The 22,349-nt window shown below is 39.6% G+C and overlaps 1 protein-coding gene across 1 annotated transcript in view; it reads left to right on the top strand.

Moving 5' to 3' along the window:
- The first annotated feature begins 3,599 nt into the window (after positions 1 to 3,599).
- Positions 3,600 to 22,349, top strand: part of LOC140739433 (protein limb expression 1 homolog) — a 40,890-nt gene continuing 22,140 nt past the window's right edge. Inside the window, exons 1-2 of the mRNA XM_073067730.1 lie at positions 3,600 to 3,732; positions 10,609 to 10,772. Of these exons, the coding sequence (XP_072923831.1) occupies positions 3,651 to 3,732; positions 10,609 to 10,772 (246 nt within the window). The 5' untranslated portion in view covers positions 3,600 to 3,650. The remainder of the gene's footprint in view (positions 3,733 to 10,608; positions 10,773 to 22,349) is intronic.

Raw genomic sequence — 22,349 nt, 5'->3', positions numbered from 1 at the left:
GGCATGGAGAGTGTAGAGAGTCAAAGGTTTTACCTTGGGTGGAACTATCATACACTAGAGGATATACATTTGGTAAAACACTTTCAAATTTCTCCACATGTACTGTGGAGGGCATTTTGACTGGATGCATCACCGTCTGGTATTGGAGGGGAGGCCACTGCACAGGATCAAAGTAAGCTGCAGAAAGTATCCAAGACATCTTCAAGGAGCGATGCCTCTGAAAGGCGGTGTCCATCTTTAAGGACTCCCACCACCCAGGGCATGCTCTCTTCTCATTGCTACCATCAGGTAGGAGGAACAGGAGCCTGAAGGCACACACTCAGTGATTCAGAAACAGCTTCTTCTCCTCTGCCATCTGATTCCTAAATCAACATTGAACCCATGAACACCACATCACTATTTTCTTTAAAATTCTGTTTTTTGCATTACTTACCTCAATTTATTTTTTCTACAGTATATTTATCATGTATTGCAATGTACTGCTGCTGCATTAAACAGATTTTATGACATATGCCAGTGATATTAAACCTGATTCTGATTCTGATAACTTTAATGTGAGTGGCGGAAAGCTTAAAGGAAGTTTATGAGATAAGTTTCTTTTCGACAGAGAGAGGTTGCTACATAGAATGTGCTGCTGGGAAGTAGAGGAAACAGATACAACAGCAATATTTAACAGTCATGTTTAGTTCAATGTTTCAATCAGTGAGAGAGGAGGGTGAGCAGACAATTACTGAGTGAGAAAGCAGGGTGGATGAGTCTGATTAGTCAGTGAGCCAATGGAGTGAGGAAGATTTTGATTGGCATTCATTGGGTTCTAGGAATCCACCACATCTAAAAAAGAATTGTACTGCCAGGTGTAAAATCTAAGAACCATAGTGAAATGGATACAAAATGCTTAATAACTCATACAAGTGGTTAAGATCAATAAAATATATAATTTAATTCAAAATATCGACCGCAGATCATTTTCATTGCTCACTTACAAGCCATATCTTCACTTACTAGTCCAGGCTTTGCACTCACATCTTACAGTTTATAGCTGCCTTTCAAACTTCACAAACACATCTCCCTCTCTAGTGCAGAAAAAGTTGAGTTACAGTTGTTCTGTTGGCAGGATGCCAGCCTGGGTCTCATCTGTCTTTGTTTGCTTAATAATCCCGAGAGCAGATCGTTGCTAATTATAATGCAATGCCCCACACAGATCTTTGATTTTTGCTCCTGTAGAGTATCTTTCTCTTTGCTCCTGTGTAATTGAATAACAAAAATACCATATAACTAAAAGTTACTGTTGTTATAATTGATCATTATTCCTGTTTTCTCATTTACTCTAGTCTAGGCTGATGATTCATAGATATTGGCCCTGAATTTCCTCTGAAAGTCTAAAGTACCCTTACCCTGACTGATGAGAGGCTGGACTGGAGAGGAAAGTGGGGTTGTGTGTGGAGTGTGGGGCTGCCTGGGTGTACATGAAGAGAAGCAATCTGCAGACAGACTTTTACAATGAATTCACGTTATCCCAAAGCTGAGACCACAGAAGTGCTGAGGCACAACAGAATCAAGACTGTCTTTCAAGAAATGTACGACAGTAGCAGACTTCTGTTTGAATCTCCCAGTTCAAGTGGGTATCAAATAGGTATTCTTTTTGTATATGGAGAGTTGTGGGTGTGTGGAACGCCCTGCCAGAGGTAGTAATAAGAGGCAGATACATTAGGGACATTTAAGAGGTGCATACATAGGCACATGTATGAAAGAAAAATGGAAGGCAATGTGTGACAGAAGGGTTAGATTGATCTTAAAATATGTTAAAAGGTTAGCACAGCAACATGGGCCAAAGGGCCTTTGCCGTGATGCACTGTTCTATATTCTGTGCTCTATGTCGATGGATATGATTCCAGTTTAATCAGTCAGATTGTGCCTGAAGATTTTAGGCCTGTTAAGGAGAAGGAGAACATCCTGATACCCATTGTTAGTAATTATGAGATCTTTGGATCAAAACTCACCAGGTTTGACAACTGCTTTTGGAGAAGAATAGTTAAAGGCCATCTCCTCATCTCATGAGAAGATGAAGAGGACATGCCAGCATCTCATTGGTACCATCAGGAAGGAGGTACAGAAGCATGAAAGCACACATTCAGCTATTCAGGAACAGCTTCTACCCCTATACCATCCAATTTCTAAATGGACATTGAACCCACATACACTAACTCATTTTTCAAAAAATATTTCTGTTTTTGTACTATTTTAAATTCAACTATTTAATATACATATATACTTACTGTAATTGTCTTTTTTCTATATTATTATGTACTGTACTGCTGCCACTAAATTAATAAATTTCACAACATACACCGGTTGAAATTAAACCTGATTCTGATGTCACACATTTAGTTACCTGCAGAGTAATTACAGTAATGTATTGCAACATTCAAAGTAAATGTATTATCAAAGTATATATATGCCACCAAATACCATGCCAAGATTTATTTTCTTGCAGGCATTCAGAATAGAACAAAGAAGTACAATAGAATCAATGTAAAACTACACACAAAGATCTACAAGCAAACTTGCTTATAAATTAAAATTGAACCCATGTACACCACCTCATTTCTTTGTCTATTTCTGTTATTTTGCACTACTTATTTTAACTTATCTATTTAACAGACATATATATATATATATGCTCAATGTAACTCAGTTTTATTTCTCTGTATTTGTTATCTTTTATTTCATCGTACTGCTGCCATAAAGTGAACAAATTTCACAACGTATGCCAGTGATATTACATCTGATTCTGATTCTAGTTTTTAAAAAGATACAGTTCATCTGTAACGTTTTACTATGAATAAAACATTGTGTATTGTTTATATTTCTGTAAAAGTGATTTTTTTACTATATGTGCATGAATAATGCAGAAAGGCTCTTATAAAAAAGGTAACTTCAACAATGAGAAGGTAAGGTTGGAAGTGATTGTGACAAATTATAATTGCTCAAGCATGCTGTGAGATTTCTAAATCAGTGTCATTTTGTAATTGCGACTGGAAAAAGCTTTAAAAACACCGTTCGTTATTGTGCAGGAGGTTTGAAATGCAAAATGAATTGGTGGTGATCCATGCAGCCTGTGGTTTCTCCAGATCAGTAACACGCTCTCAACCAAAGTTCAGATATTGCAACAAGCGCTTTTTACTTTGGCAAGTAAAATCAAATAATGCCAACTGAAAATTGATTGGACTTAAAAAAACTCAACATATATTTCAACTTGTGATGCTCAACTCCCACTAGGCAGACACATTTATGTGATTCAAAGAACTGAAACAACTAAAGGCTTTGTCTGGTAGGTCACACAAGGAATTTCTTTCAATGATTAGGTGGCTGTCAGTGAGTGTTACATCAAGAAGAATGAAACAGTTGAAACGAAGCTTGTCAGATAGCCTTCCAGCTAATTAGCTCCCCATATTACAAAAGTGAGCAAGAGAGGGATAAGGACCTCTGGCTGGCTTTTCAAGCTACTCAGTGCCTGATTGGCAGATGTATACAACAAGTCTTACCAGTCCATACAGCCTCATTGGACTTCTACAGAAGCTCAGCACAGAACAGAGTAATTCAGGCATGCGGGAAGTGCTTTTATATTATCTGAAGAAGACAGGCACAAGATGGATAATAATCTGAAACCCCTGCAAGATATAGTCTCCTCTATGCTGCCTGACAAAAATCCTGCATTTATTTTTAAAGATTGTGAGTAAACTTGGTGATTTATGTTTTTTAAGTATGTATCTTCATATAGTAACAACAAATGCCAAATTACTTAAACAGGTCTGTTGGGCTGAGTTATAACTTTTGTATCTATTTCCAAATCATACACATTTCTGCAACAATAGTGGAAGTGCTAGAAGATTACTAAGTCAAATTTACTTATGACCCTTTGAATTCCATCATATCTTTTGGAGATATAATTGTGCTTCTTGTTACAGATTGATTTGTTAGTAAAAAAAACAAACTCTTGAGAAATTGAGAAGAACACATTCAAGAATGACTTTTCAAGTTGATTTTCTTTGTGCCCTTGAGGTTGTAAAAAGTATTAGTTAAATGGTTAACTTTGGACAGCCCCTTTGAAAGCAAAGACTCTTTGTTTCAAGAAATCTGAATGCTATTATGCCTGTTTCAAGGCAGTTGGTTCTGCCTTGTTCTTTGAAGTGGTTAGACTTTCAAGCAATTTATTTCATACAAAATATAAAACATTTAAGCAAAGGAAAATTATTATAACTCATTAGTTTTATCATGACAGCCTCACCAACTCTGGAACTTTGTGGCTCTATAAAATTCACAATAATAACTATAATATAATGAAAAAGTACTACATTTTGGCTGGAAGAGAGGGTTACAACATTATTTAAGGTTATAGTATTTGATTGTGACTGGCCATTACAGTGCACACAGTGAATTTCACCTCAACTGCAAATTACTAACAGAATTTTTCTACATCTGAATTAATTGCAAGTGGGATCATGACTCCCAAACAATGCAGTTGCACTTTTAGTGCACAAAATGTAAACGTACAAATTAAATATTTTACATGAAACAACTCAGTTATCATACATGTAATTTAGATGTAAAATTAGTCAACTGCAACTATAGATGTAGCCTCAAACAGAGGCAATGAACTACTTTTGCATTATTTCTAGTAAGTTAAAGATATTCGACAAAAACATCATAATTCAAGCAATCACGGTCATGATGAAAGTCAATATGACAAGAAAACAAATGAAGAATCTAAAGAACAGAACTTCTTCAAGACTGAAATTCAGACACAAGGTGGCAATAATTCAAACAGTGCAGACAAATAATTAAAGTGGCAGATTCAAAATCATGAAGGGAAAGAAAACTGAGAAACATACAGTGGACCTTTCGGGAAATGCTGGGTCATGTTGCATTTAAAATCCATGTTGTCTTCCTACTTTTTTTGAGTCTGTTTGAATTTCTAGCACTTACAACCCTACATTTACAGATTATAAGTGTTTATACCTCACTTAGCTTTTGAAATCACTCTCTTGCGAAAGATTTTAACAAATGCTTCCATCAACTATGTGATGAAGAGAGAGGTTTAGCATGTGATTATACTGTTTGTATGGTACTTGATAAGATAACAGATAATTCCTTTCTGGTGTTGAAAGACCTGTCATGTTGATGCACTCCATTCCCAGTCTCTGCTCGCTGTTGAAAAATCTCCAAGCACCAGTTCCACCCAGTACCAAAATTTAAAGTTTAATTGGCTACAAAGTTCAAAGTTAAGATGCTTCCCTAATTTAAAACCAATATTATCAGAAATGAATTGATATAATCTGAACTATCTGGAACAATAATACAACCTTTCAATCTGTGAGTTATTTTAAAATGCAACTTACTTCTGTGGCTTAGCTTCATTTTGTAAGGCATTACATTTTGCAATTATAAACTAAAGAGTCAAGATTAATGGTTTCAAATAGGAAAGGAAAGCTTTCAGTCTAAAAGATATCACAGTATTGTGTTGTTTTATATTTTATCTTGCTGTATGGTTAAATTGCAATGCTGGAGTTCCAGTTTTATGTAGAATAATTAATTGATAGCACACATAAACTTTTTGGAACAACAGATGGTTAAGAATTATAACCCCACTTCCATCCACCGCAGTTGTTTGCTGATTGTGTGGCGAGATACAGGTAATGATTGCAAAGCAATTAGATTTGATCCCTTAAAGTGTTTAACTTTAAAACACAAATCCTATTTGAATGAATCACATATTTTGTAACAAAGGCTATTTGTACTTTAAAGGCAGCAGCATCCCTATTTTCCTTGTGTAACTAATATTCAATGACAGTGAAGTCCATAGACTACTGAGACACCACTTTTATCAATCACCAGACACTTAATGTTTAAAATATAGAGCCAGCAAAGAGAAACACATGCTGCATGGCTACTTAGAACTTTCCATACATCAAGCTTAGAACCCATCATATATAAATATTGCTTTTCCACTGCTAGAAACCTCTTAGAAATGACTGATTCTACATTTGATTCATACAGTGACATGAACTCTTAAGGCTTTCCTTTGAATTTCTGAGCGCAGTTTTATTCTCAGAAATGGCAAAATGATTAAAGGCAAACACTAAGTATACCAAGTTTTCTGTTTTAACTTTCTGACCTCCAGCGCACACGGTATTTTGCTTTACCGCTCAGCAATAGTACCTGAAATAAATCTTTGGGAAGAAAGACTCCAGGTACCAGAATCTAAAAATAAAAGCATAAAATGCTAGAGACATGGAATAGCTCAGCGTGCGCCTATTGGAAACAGAAAAGAGATAATATGGATTATAGTGATTTAATTATTTGATGATCCATCTGGAAATGAAGTCACTAAGTCTGAAACCTGAAAGCTGCCCCCTCAACCAATGGAGTTAGTAAATATAACACAAATGAATACATTGTTTTCCTCCTTTGTAATCAAATAGTAAACAGGATTTGTTGAAAAAGGTGAAGATATTTCATGCCAGGCAACCTTAAGCCTATTTCAACAGAATCAGTTTTAGGAACATCTTGTTCATTGAGCAGGGAATTTTGAGGGAAGAATTCTTTTCATTTAAATGTAACTAGTTTGCATGCTGATTTTGATTCATTTGTTAAAAATCATTTTAAGTGTTAAGCAAATTGTGATATTCATAAGAATTTGAATTTTTTAATTGAGAATACAAGGCTCATCCTTAAAATCAAAAACCCAAGAGACCACCATGAAACCTTCCATGAGCCTTCAACATAAAAAGTTAAAGAAACACATAATCCCTATTTTAGGTATATTTCATATTCTGTTATGAAATAGAACAATTTCATTTTGGCCCATCTCGCAGCTTATTAATTTTAACCTATCCCTAATTAATTTTTCCTACAACCTATTTTCTGTACAATTCTGTCACAGTTCCCTCCTCGCCCCACCCCCGCTGATTTTGAGTATGCCTGCAATAAGTGGATTGGAACTGGAGATAAACTGGTTCTAAACAGGTTTCATCAATAACCGAAGTTGGTTAAGGTCACCAACAACAGATCTTTACAAAAAACATCTCAAAATGTTGCTTGGAACGAGGAGGTTCTAGTTCATCCATTTAAAATTGAAAACTGAATGTGTGGTGCAACCAGCGATCTCAGTCAGATTATAAAATGGAAGATTACAGGTGGATTTGAACTCTTGGCTCATGTTGTACTGGCAATGTGCCATTAGTCATATGCAGAAAATAGAACATTTGCTGCACCTTGCTATGGTATCGTTTGGGTGCAAAAGTTTCAGGCACATATATGTAGCTAGGATTCCTTACACATTTGCACAGTACTATAGTAATTTTATGTATTGCATTGTACTGCTGCTGCAAAAGATAACAAATTTCATGACGTGGGTGATAAACCTGACTTTGATATGCGTCATTATTTGTGAATTGAGAGTGGGAGGGGGTAGGCAGAGGGTAATCTTGGTTGGATAAAAGGGAAGGGAGAGGGGAGAGGAGAGAGTGGGAAGCACCAGAGAGGCATTCTGTAATGATCAATAAACCAATTGTTTGGAATCAAATGGCCTTGCCTGGTGTGTCAGAGCAGAGTGTGTCTGCACCCTGCACCACCCCCGCCCTTGGCACTCCTTCTCTGTCACCTATCCCCACAACCGTCCCACAGCACCTTTCCCTTACTATTCCCAACACCCTTTGCTCTCACCAGATTTACAAACTTGCTCTCCACTCCACATTGACAAATACAGTACTGTGCAAAAGTCTTAGGCACCCTAGTTATATATGTGCCTAAAACATTTGCACAGTACTGTACTTAAAAGCAGTAATTCACTATGAATCAGTACAAGAACCAAAGGGATACACCATGAATGATCTTTCAACAAGAAAGTCCATTGACTTAAAACCTTATCTCTACTTCTCTCTCCAGATGCTGCCTGACATGATGAATATTTCTAGCATTTCTTTTGTTCATTGCAGACTTCCACCATCTGAAATATTTTACAATGTTAAATACTTGTCAACTGCATTTTATGTTCTGTCCGTACAACCTGCTGACAGATTTGGTGAACACCTACAATGCAAACTTCCTCCGTGCAGCCCTGAGGTGAAAGGATTATGGGCTGGAACCTGCAAATGAGGCAGGCTGCTTGCAACCTTGATGTTATATACAACCCTGTCATGTGTTTTTGGATAAGACCAGTTTATCTATTGACTAACATAGACCGTAAGACCATGAGACATAGGAGTATAATTAGTCCATTTGGCCCATCAAATCTGTTCTGCCATGTTTTCCATCTCAACCCCATTCTCCTGTCTTCTTTCTGTAACCTTTGAGGCCTTTACCAATCAAAAACCTACTAATGTCTGCTTTAAATATACCCCAGGACTTGACCTCCACAGGTGTCGGTGACAATGAATTCCACAGACTCACCACCGTCTGGCTTCTCCGACATTAACCCTTTCATTTCTGTATCATTCTCATGGACTTCCACTGGACCCGCTTCACTGCCAGCACATCCATTTGTAGATATGGAGCCTAAAACTGCTTGTACTATTCTATATCCAGTCTGACTAGTGCCTTAAAAAACCTCAGCATTACATCCTTGCTTTTATATCATAGTCCTCTTTAAATGAATGCTGGAGTTGTATTTGCCTTCCTCACCACCAACTCAGCCTGAAAGTTAACTTTAAGGGAATTCTGCACCAGGACTCCCAAATGCATTTGGGCCTCCAATTTCTGAATTTGCTTCCTGTTTAGAAAATAGTTTATGCTTTTATTCGTTCTACTGAAGTGCATGACCCATACACTTCCCTACACGGCATTCCACCTGCCATCCCTAACCCCTACCCTCCTGGCTAGCCTTCGATTCTGCAGCTGTCTTGACTTGTTTGCCAATGAAATCCATATCCACACCCTTCCTTCCTCTAGACAAACACATCTGGACAAACGCCAGAAATAAAAATAGAAAATGCTGGTAACGCTCAGGAAGGCATGCCACACCTGCAGAGATATAGAGTTAATGTTTCAGGTCTATGTTCCGACATGTAAAGAGACCTGAAATCTGAACTGTTTCTCTCAGTGTAAATGCCACAACTCTGAACTAATTCCACAAGCTGCAGACTTTAACCTTCAGCTCACGTTCATTCCCTTCTTTGTTATTTGCACAATTTGTCTTGCATATTACATGTTTGTCAGTGTTTGTATATAATTTTCATAATCTCAATTATATTTCTTTATTTTACTGTACTGCCTGCAGGAAAATGGCCAGAAGAGCCTATCTCTGCACTACTTTTCTCTGACCCTATGAATCTCAAGGGAGTACCGTATATGGTAACATCTGCGTCCTCTGATATAAATTTACTTTGACTTGACTTTATGATGCTACCTGACCTGCTGAGTGTTGTTCGAATATTTTCTCTTTTTATTTCAAATTTTCCAGGATCTGCAGGGTTTTATGTTCATATCATAGGGCAGCTTCCCTCACTCTAATAAACTCAGAGTTATCCAGCACCCTGCTACCTGTGTCCTGACTGCACCGTCTCCCTCTCAACTGTTAACCCGACTGACACTAGTTACGCAACGTCGTTGTCGTCAAATTCTTACTGTTGTTTTGTCTCACTTCTTGATGCCTGAACCTGCTTCCAACCCACAGTCCTCCTCACTCCTCTAATTCTGGTCTCTTCCTCATCCTCAGTGATTGTCTCCACCCCTGTAAAGTGTGTCCCCAGTCGCCAAAGCAATCACCTACACGCGAATGTCTGCAGATGCTGGAAATCCAGAGCAACACACACACACACACAAAATGCTGGAGGAACTCAGCAAGTCAGGCAGCATCCTGGAAATTAATAAACAGGCTGAGACCCTTCTTCAGGAATGGAAAGGAAGGGGGAAGGTGCCAGAATTAAAAGGTGGGGGAGGGGAAGGAGGATAGCTAGAAGGTGATAGGTGAAGCCAGGTGGGTAAGAAAGGTAAAGGGTGGAGAGGAAGGAATCTGATAGGAGAGGAGAGTGGACCATAAGAGAAAGGGAGGTGATGGGCTGGTGAGAAGAGGTAGGAGGCCAGAGTGGAGAATAGACTAAGAGAGGAGGGGGAGGGAATTTTTTTACCAAAAGGAGAAATCACCTGCCAGTTTGTTCTCCTTCCCCTCCCACCACCTTCTTATTTCAGCTTCTTTCCCCTTCCTTTCCAATGCTGATGAAGGGTTTCAGCCAGAAATGTCTGTTTATTCCCCTCCATTGATGCTGCCTGAACTGCTGAGCTCCTCCAGCATTTCATGTTTATGGCTCTCTCAGCCTTCTGACTTACTTTAATTCGACAAAGGCTTTGGTGATCTGCCCCAACATTTCTTCTGTGGTTTGATATACAGGCTTGATTTTCTAATATTTTTGTGAATGCCTTGGCATTTCTTTTTGCCATTTCAAAAGTACCGTACAAAGGAAATAACAGCTGTTGTAAGTAATTCTTATTCAGAGACAAAGAATGAATTACGTTTGCTACTGTTAACTGGCCTGCCAATGAGGATAAGAGAGAGGTTTGTTGAATTTTAATTTCTAAACTCAGAGTACCATTTTCTTTGCCTTCGAACAGTGAATGTGGTAGAAACATTGCAGGAGTTTTGGGAGAAGAAAAGAAATCAAGGAGTTGTCTTTAAGAATGGAAGTCTCGTTGTGTATGAGTCCGTGCCTTCTCCTCTTGCACCACATGTCTGTTACGTAACTCTGCCAGGAGGCAGCTGCTTTGGCAACTTCCAGGTAAATGGCATTTAACATATATATGTGTATTTTCTGATAGAGTGTTTATAATTACAATGGTTTCAAGAACTGTGCAACTCATGTTCTCATTATTAATTATTTTGGCGTTTATGCAGTTTGTCTTTTACACATTGTCAGTCTTTGTGTGTAGTTTTTCACTGATTCTATTGTACTTCTTTGTTCTACTGTGAATGCCTGCAATAAAATAAATTTCAGGGTGGAAAATGGTAACATACGTACTTTGATTATAGAACATAGAACATGGACATCTACAGCACATTACAGGCCCTTCAGTCCACAATGTTGTGACAATCATGTAACCTACTGTAGAAACTGCCGAGAATTTCCCTTCCCCCTCCACTACCATCACCGGCTGTGCGTTCCATGAACCCAGCACTCTCTGTGTGAATATACTCACATTGAACTATTCTATGTTCTATGAACTTTGAATTTACTCTTGGCATTTCTCTTCCAGGAACTCTTTGCACCATTTCTTATGTTTCTTTGCATACAGTATGCCATAATTGCTGACTGGATTTATTTATATGATGCTATAATCACACGCCATTCAAGCAAACAGATAAAAAAAAGACTGTTGCCTTTCTAATATCGTATTAAATCTTTGAAAATGACCAACTATTAAATTCCAGAGACTTTTAACAAACATACTGAAGTATTTTTAAAGAAAATTTTAAAGGGATTTAAAGAGAAATGAGCTTTATTTGTCACATGTCCATCGAAGCAGTGAGATCCATCATTTGCTTCAATTCAAATCAGTGAAGAAGCTACAGAACGTTATAAAATTACTCAGCACCATCATAGCCTCCATTGTATGCAAGACATCTTCAAGAAGCGGTGCCTCAGAAAGGTGGTGTCCATTATTAAGTCCCCATCACCCAGGACATACCCTCTTCTCACTGTTACCTTCAGGAAGGAGGTACAGAAGCCTGAAAGCACACACTCAGAGATTCAGGAAGAGCTTTTCCCATTCTGCCATCTGATTCCTAAATGGACATCGAACCTCACTTTTTATATTATTTCTATTTTTGCACTTTTAAAATCTATTTAATATACACATATATACTTACTGTAATTCACGTACTTTTTTCTATATGACCATGTATTGCATTGTACTGCTGCTACTAAGTTAACAAATTTCACAACATATGCTGGCGATATTAAAACTGATTCTGATTCTGAACATTGTACTGCGGAGCCCACGTTGGTGCCATGCTTCCAGCGGCAACATGGCAAGCCTACAACTTACCAACCCTGACTTGTACACCTTTGGAATATGGGAGGATATAGGAGCTCCCGAAAGAAACCCACACGGCCGCAGGGAGAACGTGCAAACTCCTTACAGAGAGTGGCAGGCATTGAACCCCAGTTGCAGATCTCTGGTGCTGTGAAGAAATTATGCCAATCATTATGTTACTGTGCCACTCTCTCTAGTTCTCCTATTTATCAGGGTCAGACAACAGAGAGACATGTTCGGTGTTCCTTCTGCAGAACCCAATTCTCTCAGCCCGATACTTAAGTTCTTTTGCAAAAAAAAAAATCAGAGATAACAAAAACTAAAATACACTGATGTCCTTCAGTGAATCCATGAAAAGAATGCATTCACATATTAAAGTAGAAAGGCCAGGCAGGCTTTGGTTTCACCCTCCCAAGGATGCACACTTGCTGTAGATAGATTTAACAACACATTGATTTATTTAACCTTCTTCCACATATGGATTGACCATTTATCTTCCCACTCACATCTGTTCATGAACTTTTTTACCAGAAGAGTTTGGGAATTCAATGTTCTGTGCATGCATCTAGAGTACAGTAAGTCCTCGGGTTGAGAACGTCCGACTTATGGACAACTTGTACTTACAAACGGACTGCCATAAAGCCTATTATATTAAAAATTCATCGGCTCAAGGAAGGAGAATGCCATCTGCCATTTTAAGTCGGAGCACGTTGCCGTTAACACTGTGTTGACTTTGTACTTGGCTTAAATATTTCCCTTAGTTACCCTTGTAACCATGCCTCCAAAGCATAAATCCGATGCAAGTGCAGGTGATGCATCAAAGAAAAGGAAAATGATCACGATTGAAAATAAAGTGGAAATAATAAAGCGATCGGAAAGAGGTGAAACGCCATCGGTCATTGGAAAAGCATTAGGCTACAGTCGGTCAACGATTGGAATAATTTTAAAGGATAAAGTGAGATTAATGGAGCGTGTGAAAGGTCCTGCCCGATGAATGCTACAATTATTACTAAGCAACACAGTGGTTTAATTATTGAAATGGAAAGGCTATTGATAATTTGGTTAGACAATCAAAATCAATGTAATATGCCTATTAGCCTTACTTTAGTACAAGAAAAGGCTCGAAAAGGCAAGAAAAGGCTAGTGCAGCTGCACGTGCAGCAAGTGAAGGTGATTGTGATGAAGAACTTGTTGCGAGTAGGTGTTATTATTATTATTAAGCACTGTATTATTATGTTTAAGGTGTTTTGGTGTATTTGGAAGTATTTTATATGCACAGAAAGGTAAAATATATGTTATATACTAAGACAAACATTTGACTAACTGACGCTAAATAAGAACCGTATGTACCTGTTCTGACTTACTTACAAATTCGACTTAAAGACAGACTTAGGAACAGATCTCATTCGTAACCCGGGGACTGCCTGTACTCTGCAAAAGTCTTAGGCACATATATAAACTGTAGCTGGGGTGCCTCACGCTTTTGCACAGTACTGTAGTAATTTTATGTATTTCACTGTACTGCTGCTGCAAAGAAACAAACAGGTTTTATGACATATGTGAGAGATGGTAAACCTGATTCTGATGTGGGTCTCTATTGTGGACTGAGAGTGGGAATGGAGCAGGGAGAGGGAATCATGGTTGGAGAAAGTGGAAGGGAGATGGAAGGGAGGGGGAAGCATTAGAGACATTCTGTAATGGTCAATAAACCAATTGTTTGGAATCAAATTACCTTGCCTGGTGTCTTAGGATTGGGTACGTCTTCACCGGCAGCACCCACTGCCTGACACTCCTTTTTCTGCCACCCGTCCCACACCCCTTCCACAGCACTCCTCCCTGCTCCCACCAGATTTAGAAACTCGCTCTCCCCTCTACGTTGACAAGTACAGCACTGTGCAACAGTCTTATATACGTACCTAAGACTTTTGTACAGTACTTTACTTTTCCAGAAGTAGAGATATTAAATAATTAATAGAGGGCCACTTTTAATGGGACGGTCTCTGTTCCTCAATGTGTTATGAAGTGTTATTACATCACTCATTATCCATAATTCCCACATGTCACATGTATAAAATTTCCTTTGGATTTTTGATGGAATTGAGAAACGAACGTGAGGCAGTTCATATAAGAGAGGGCAAACTTCAGAATGTGTTCCCTTACTCAGAGTTCTATTAAAGATTAAGTGAAAAAGAAATAAGAAATAGATGCAGTTTTGCAAGCGAAGTTTGGATAAGTACTTGGATTGGAGGGGTATGGAGAGTTGTGCTCTAAGTGCGATGAATGGGACTAGGCATAATAGTTTGGCATGGACTAAACAGGCCAAGTGCGATGAATGGGACTAGGCATAATAGTTTGGCATGGACTAAACAGGCCAAGTGCGATGAATGGGACTAGGCATAATAGTTTGGCATGGACTAAACAGGCCAAGTGCGATGAATGGGACTAGGCATAATAGTTTGGCATGGACTAAACAGGCCAAGTGCGATGAATGGGACTAGGCATAATAGTTTGGCATGGACTAAACAGGCCAAGTGCGATGAATGGGACTAGGCATAATAGTTTGGCATGGACTAAACAGGCCAAGTGCGATGAATGGGACTAGGCATAATAGTTTGGCATGGACTAAACAGGCCAAGTGCGATGAATGGGACTAGGCATAATAGTTTGGCATGGACTAAACAGGCCAAATGGCCTGTTTCTGTGCTGTAGTGCTCAGTGACTGTAGGATAGTGGAATGGATGAAGAGGTATAATAAACAAGTAATAATGACTAGCACATCTGGCTACTTTCATTGAGTAAATATTACAGATTGCTCTTCCACATGGTTAGAACTTCCCTCTGTTCATTTCCCAGGTTGTCAGTCCATAATGAAATATGGTTATCTACCCACCAGCAAGATTCCCCACCTTCAAAACCCAGGGCATTACTACTCATTAAAAATGTAACCATACCAGCTGAGTCAATACTGTAACATGTTCAGAGGCCGGATATCTAGTGGCAAGTGATTCACCTACTGAGATCTCAGCGCTTTTCCATCATCAACAAGGAATGTGCTGGAGTATTTTCCATTCAGCCAGGACAGCGTAAGCATGACAGTTTTCAAGAAGCTCAACATCATTTGAGCAAAGTGACCGACTTGATTGGCAGCACACCAACTAGCATTTAATCCCTTCAGTGCTAACATATAGCGGCTGGCTTTGCTGAATGCATTACCACTCTGATAGTACCTCCTAAACCTACGATCTCCATCAACAAGAAGACAAGAGCTGCAGGCGCTTCGTGATATCATCACAGGACCTAAATCCTGGAACTCCCTCCCCAGCTGTACTGTGGAAGGATCTTCTTCAGTGTGGCAGATAAAAAATGTGTTTTGCCAGTGCCATCTCAAGGACAGTAAGGTGTGGGCCTTACTAGAGAAGCCCAGACTCCAAAAATAAATTAAAAAGTGGGGGGGGGTTCATGTGGTATTGTAAACATGACCATTCGGTTACATTCTAGCCAGAATCATCGTGGAAGAAATTTCTGAATAAAGGGTTACAATAAAGCTGTTAGGACCCTGCACCTTCCTTTAATTAGCAATATGCCTAGTGATGACCATAGTGCATAGCAACACCGTAAACAAGATAGAAACAGTGAAGGTGGACCCTATGGGCGGTCAAGTTTCTGACAATTAAACAGCGTGCCTGGTTTTCCTTCACCTGTCTGGTACTAACATATAAAACAAGTTATATTTTTGTACTTTAATGACTTACCAGACCTAAGGATTTAATGAACCTTCTTTATATCATAAATAAAAACCCATGATTTGGCCTGGGTTCTCAGCAGGCTTCCAATAATTTATCTTGGTTTCAAGGATGTTCTAACAACCCACTTCTGTATTGTGGGCAGAAAAGAGATGGTCTCTGGCATTTTCGTGAGAATTGATAAGATGCACAGGATTGACCTTTTTTTTAACTTTGACTGATGTAATTGGCTTTCTGTGTGCGCGTATTAAAAAAGGCAGAGATGATTGCTCTTTGGAAGACTTGACTATTGCATCGTTAGTGAGTCATTCTTCCCTAATTCATTAATAAAGGTATTCTCTAGTCCTATGTCCAATTTATTAGAGATCGATTTTAATTGAATTTCCTTAGCAAATTAATTTCCCTAAATCATTCAATCCCAGAACATGAAAAAGACTGAACAACTAATCATAGCTGTGTAGTCTCTTAGAAAATGCTGTACATCTTTTCCTCATATCTCCAAAGTAATTTTCTTTTCAATTCTATTTTCAATGTCAAGTTGTAAGTTCTTGTTGAATCAGTTTCAATCACCATTTCAGACAATCTATTCCACAGAAAGCATAGAAGTAGTGAGATAATTTCTTTATTTGCTAGTTAGTAGTTATACAATACTGTGCAAAAGACTTGGATATATATATATATATATATAGCTAGGGTGTCTAAGACTTTTGCACAGTATTGTATTTGTCAATGTGGAGCAGGGAACAAGTTTGTAAGTCTGGTGAGAGCATATGATGTTGAGAATGGTGAGATTGAAGCACCACAGGAGGGGTGTAGTACAGGCGGCAGAGAAGGAGCACCAGGGGTTGTGGGTTGTGCCGGACTAGACACACTCAGTTCTGAGACACCAGGCAAGGATATCAGACTCCAAACAACTGGTTTATTGATCTTTACAGAATGTCTCTCTGGGGTTTCCCATTTCCTCCCCTCTCCCTTCCCCTTTTCCCAACCATGGTTCCTCTCTCTTCTGCTCCCTTCCCACTCTCAGTCCACAAGAAGCCAAGTGGTTAAGGCTTTGGGCTGGCAATCTGAAGGTCGTTAGTTCGAGCCTCAGCTGAGGCAGGCAGCGTGTGTGTCCTTGAACGAGGCATTTAACCAGACACTGCTCCTGCACATATATAGGCCAGTGGCGGCAGCTGGTGCAGTATGGACAAGACAATACAGAACCATATCAGAGTTAGGTTTATCATCACTCACATGCGTCATGAAATTTGTTTTTTTTGTGGCAGCAGTACAGTGCAATACATAAAATTACTACAGTACTGTAGTACAGTACAGTACCGTGCAAAAGTCTTAGGCATCCTAGCTATATATATGTGCCCAAGACCTTTGCACAGTACTGTACTTATCAAGGTGTAATAGATTGTGCATCTTAAAAAAAATCAAATATAATTCTAAGTTATATGTTCAAGGATGATGTGAACCTGCCTGCAAGTATAAGAACCTGAAGCACCGTGATAACATGGTGGTTTGCACAACACTATTACAGCTCGGGGCATTCCGGAGTTCAGAGTTCAGTTCCGACGCTGACTGTAAGGTGCCCGCGAGCTGAGTAGGTTTACTCTGGGTGCTCTGGTTTCCTCCATAGTCCCAAGACCTAGTGGTTAGTAGGTTAACTGGTCATTGTAAGTTGCCCTGTGTTAAGCAGATAGATTTCTGGGCAGTGCAGCTTGTTGGTCTGGTAGGGCCTGTTCTGCACCATATCTCTAAATAAACAAACTCTACCTGCCGAGCACTACAGAAGCTGCTCCTGCTTTTAGAAGTGCACTCCCAACCCGGGAGACATTGGGCCTCCAGTTCAGACTGGTAATTTATAGTTAGTCGGTTACAAGGACTCACCATTCACCTCTCTCATATCCCAGTGGATTCCAGCTGTTATTTTTTCCCTGTAGGGTACCAAAGTTCCCACATAAAAGACGATAGTGCTCAATAGAGTTACTAATAGGATCGACTGTATTCCAGGCTGTACAAATGTTCTATTTTGCTTGCAGCTTATAACTCATCATAGTAATGGTCGTTATTACTTCATTTCACTTATGAAAAGAATATTCATCTAATGCAGTCTCTCAACGATTATTTTCAAGAGCCACAAAAATTTATTTTATTTCTATGTCAAAACATTTCCAGATGGACTTTGCTGTGATAATCTGTACTGGCAAATTTTACATTTAAAACTGTATTGCTGCATAGCTGACCTTCTAGAAAATTCCCACATCTCTGCCTAAGACCAAAGTATTCATTCTTAACAAGGACTCATCATCTCATGTTTTTGATATTTATTGCTTATTTATTATTATTTTTAAAATTTCTTTCTTTTTCTATTTCCACACTTTGTTGGCTTCTGCACTCTGGTTGAACTCCCAGATTGGGCAGCCTTTCATTGATTCTTCTGGTTGTTATTCTATATATTTACTGAGCATGCCCACAAGGAAAAGTACCTCAGGGTTGTATATGGTGACATATATGCACTTTGATAATAAATCTAGTTTGAACTTTGATCTAACCAGGCAGCATGGTACCAAAGCAGTTAGCAGAATGCTTTGCAGTAACAGTTGTAAGATCAGAGTTCAGTTCACGCTGCTATCTGTCGAGTCAGTACATTCTCCCCACGTCCATGTGAGCTTCCTCTGGATGCTCCGATTTCCTCCCAGACCCCAAAGATATACAGGTTAGGGTTTGTGAGTTGTGGGCATGCTATTTTGGTGCTGGAAGCATGGTGACAATTGCCGACTGCCCAGCACAATCCTCGCTGCAAGGAACTGATAATGATATTTTACACATATAATTATAGTGATGCTTCCAGCTATTTTTGAGATACAGTACTGTGCTAAAGTATTAAGCACTCTATATAGCTAGAATGCCTGAGACTTGTGAACTGTCCTGTACTGCACTTATGAACGTGGAGTGGAGAGCAAATTTGTAAACCTGGCAGGAGCAAAGGGTGTTGGGAATGGCGAGGACAGTGCTGCAGGAGGCAAAGCAGGAGTGTCAGGGGCAGAGGGGTAGCATGGGTGCAGACACAAGACAAGATAATTTGATTCCAAACCAATTGGTTTATTGATCATTACAGAATGTCTCTCTGGTGCTTCCCACTCCCTCTCCTCCCCCTTTCCCTTTTTCCAACCATGATTCCTCTCTCCCTGCTCCCTTCCCACTCTCAGTCCACAAGAGAAACCCATATCAGAATCAGGTTTATCATCACTCACACGTCATGAAATGTGTTTTTTATTGGGGGGGGGTGCACAGTAGGGCAACACATTGCATTACTACATACTCTAAAAAAGTTGTAGGCACCTTAGCTATGTACAGTGTATGTGCCTAAGACTTTTGCACAGTACTGTAAGTGTCTTCCCTTTGGCTCTACAAAGATCCTGCTCACTGCTAACAATATTTAGGTTCCTGAAATTAAAGTCTATAAAAAATTAAAGACTGAGATGGTATGGGTAAGGTAACAAAATGGAAACTGTTCAAGTTACCAGATGGCTCAAGAGTCATGCTACTGGGGGTCCGTGTGGAAAAGTCTTCTTACACCAAGGGCAGTAATAATTTCGAACATTGCCTGTTAAAGGGTGTGGGGTGGAGAGGTGCTGGAATTAGTGGAGGCTCAGTAGTGTAGTGGTTAGTAAAAAGCTATTACAGTGCCAGCAATCCAGGTTCAATACCCATCACTGTCTCTAAGGAGTTCATACATTCTCCTTGTGACCTCATGGGTTTCCTTCAGGTACCCCAGTTTCCTCCCACGTTCCAAAGACATATGGGTTAGTAGCTTAGTTGGTCACATGGGTGTAATTGGATGGCGCGGGCTCACTGGGACAGAAGGGCCGTAAATAAATAAAATAACACATCAATTAGGGTTTTCAAAGGGGAACTGAATCTGCAACTGAGGGAAAATAATTCACGGGCCTTGGAGGAATGAGACTGAATAAGCAGCTGCACATGAACGAAGCATGTAGTCTCCTCAGATGCCACTGTGATTCTATGATTCTTTGATTCTAATAACAAAACCTTTAGACCTTATATTAAATTGTTAAATTATGATTAATCACCTCTAAAATCGGCTATTAACATGCCATAGCACGTAATAATGCTGGGTGAGAACTGCCATTTTCTTTCTGCTGGTTCACCTCTTTGTCACCAGCAATGTTCCATCTAATCTTTTTTCACAGCTGCACAAGTCAACCATTGCTCTGAAAAGGAATTTTTTAAAAACACATCCTGAAAACTGAGCAGCACTTTAATTGTTTTTTTTTCAGAATACGCATATCATGAATACTTAGAATGAAAATTGAAAAAACGCATACTTTTGATTTTATTTATTAATTAAAGTTTACAATGAAATACAGTACAACAATAAAAGTCGTTTACGTTTTCTGAACTTTTCTAGCTGTGTCCAATTTCATCTGCGTGGCAACAAAGGCAATGTGTACGGACGCTTTGTAGTCGCTGTGCTGCCACACATCTGCTCACCTTAGAGGGAGCAGTGGTTACCAAACACCTCAATTAATCTCCAGCAGATTCAGAATCAGAATCAGAATCAGGTTTATTATCATGGCCTGTGACATGAAATGTGTTATCTTAGCAGCAGCAGTTCAATGCAATACATAAGCTAGCAGAGAGAGAAAAAAAGTAATAATAGTAAATAAAATAAAACAATAATAAATAAACAAGTAAATCAATTGGGTATATTGAATAGATCTTTTAAAATGTGCAAAAACAGAGATACTGTATATTAAAAAAAGTGAGGTAGTGTCCAAAGAAGCTGTTACTGAATCGCTGAGTGTGTTCCTTCAGGCTTCTGTATCTCCTACCTGATGGTAACAGTGAGAAAAGGGCATGCCCTGGGTGTTGGAGGTCCTTAATAATGGACGCTGCCTTTCTGAGATACCGCTCCCTAAAGATGTCCTGGGTACTTTGTAGGCTAATACCCAAGATGGAGCCGACTAGATTTACAACCTTCTGCAGCTTCTTTCGGTCCTGTGCAGTAGCCCCTCCCCCCCACCCCATACCAGACAGTGATGCAGCCTGTCAGAATGCTCTCCACAGTACAACTATAGAAGTTTTTGAGTGTATTTGTTGACATGTCAAATCTCTTCAATAAAGTACAGCCGCTGTCTTGCCTTCTTTATAACTGCATCAATATGTTGGGACCAGGTTAGACCTTCAGAGATCTTGACACCTGGGAACTTGAAACTGCTCACTCTCTCCACTTCTGATCCCTCTATGAGGGTTGGTATGTGTTCCTTCATCTTACCCTTCCTGAAGTCCACAATCAACTCTTTCATCTTACTGACTTTGAGTGCCATGTTGTTGCTGCGGCACCACTCCACTAGTTGGCATATCTCACTCCTGTACACCATTCATTGAATAATAAGAGAACAAATCTACAGGCGTTCCTGTCTTACATCTGGGATTACTTGAGTTTGATGTGTAGGACAATGAAGTTTCATTATATTTGTGTAGCACACAAACTACTTGAGGAACTCAGCAGGTCAGACAGCATCTATGGAGAGTAATAAATAGTTAATGTTTCGGGCGAGGAACCTTCAGCAGAACTGGAAAGGAAAGGGGCAGAATTGTGAGTAAGAAAGTGGGGGAAAGGGAAGGAGTTTCCTCCCACATCCCAAAGACATACGGGTTAGTTGGTTAATTGGTCGCATGGGTGTGATTAGGTGGCGGAGGCTTGATGGGCCTCTCATGCCCTCTGGTATTGGAGATTTCAATCCTGGGAAGAACTTACGGTCTACTCTATTTATGCTTTTCATAATCTTGTAAACCGGTATCAGATCTCCTCTCGGCCTCCGCATCTCTAGAGAAAGCAACCCAAGTTTGTTCCTCTTTTTCCCTTATTAGGGAGAGAGAGCCTCTGATATGTCAAATACTGGATGAACAAGTAGTCTTTGAGGTACTGCAAGTTTGTGTCTTTATTGATGCTTTGCTGCATGCGTGAGTGCTCGGTGGGAGGCACTGATGCTTTTGTGCTGGTGAGGGAGGGGAGGATACTGTTGTGGGGGATGATCTCCCAGGGGAATGCCACGGAAATCAGGTTACTGGCACTGAGCATGGGTCCGTGGAGCAGATGGGAAAGAGGGAGAAGAGGGGAGCTGCAGTGATATGGGACTCAATAGTCAGAGGAACAGACAGAACGTGAATGGGACACCCAGATGCCAGTGGCTAGTGGTGTTCTGCAGGGGTCGGTGTTGGGACCACTTCTTTTTATGTTGTGTATCAATGATTTAGATGATGGAATAGATGGCTTTAATGCCACATTTGCAGATGATACAAAGATTGGTCAAGGACCAATCTGTATTGAGGAAACAGGTAGGCTGCTAGAGGACTTATACAGATTAGGAGAATGGGCAAGAAAGTGGCAAATGAAATACAGTGTTGGAAAATGCATGGTCATTTACTTTAGTAGTAGAAATAAATGTGCAGGCTATTCTCTAAACAGGGATAAAATCCAAAAATCTGAGACACATAGGGACCTGACAGTTCTTGTGCAGAACACCCTGAAGCATACCTTGCAGGAGTTGATGGTGAGGA

The sequence above is a fragment of the Hemitrygon akajei genome, chromosome 2 (assembly GCF_048418815.1).
Source record: "Hemitrygon akajei chromosome 2, sHemAka1.3, whole genome shotgun sequence".
Lineage (NCBI taxonomy): Eukaryota > Metazoa > Chordata > Chondrichthyes > Myliobatiformes > Dasyatidae > Hemitrygon > Hemitrygon akajei.
Note: the sequence above shows the minus strand (reverse complement) of the source record. Positions and strands in the feature narration are given on the sequence as shown.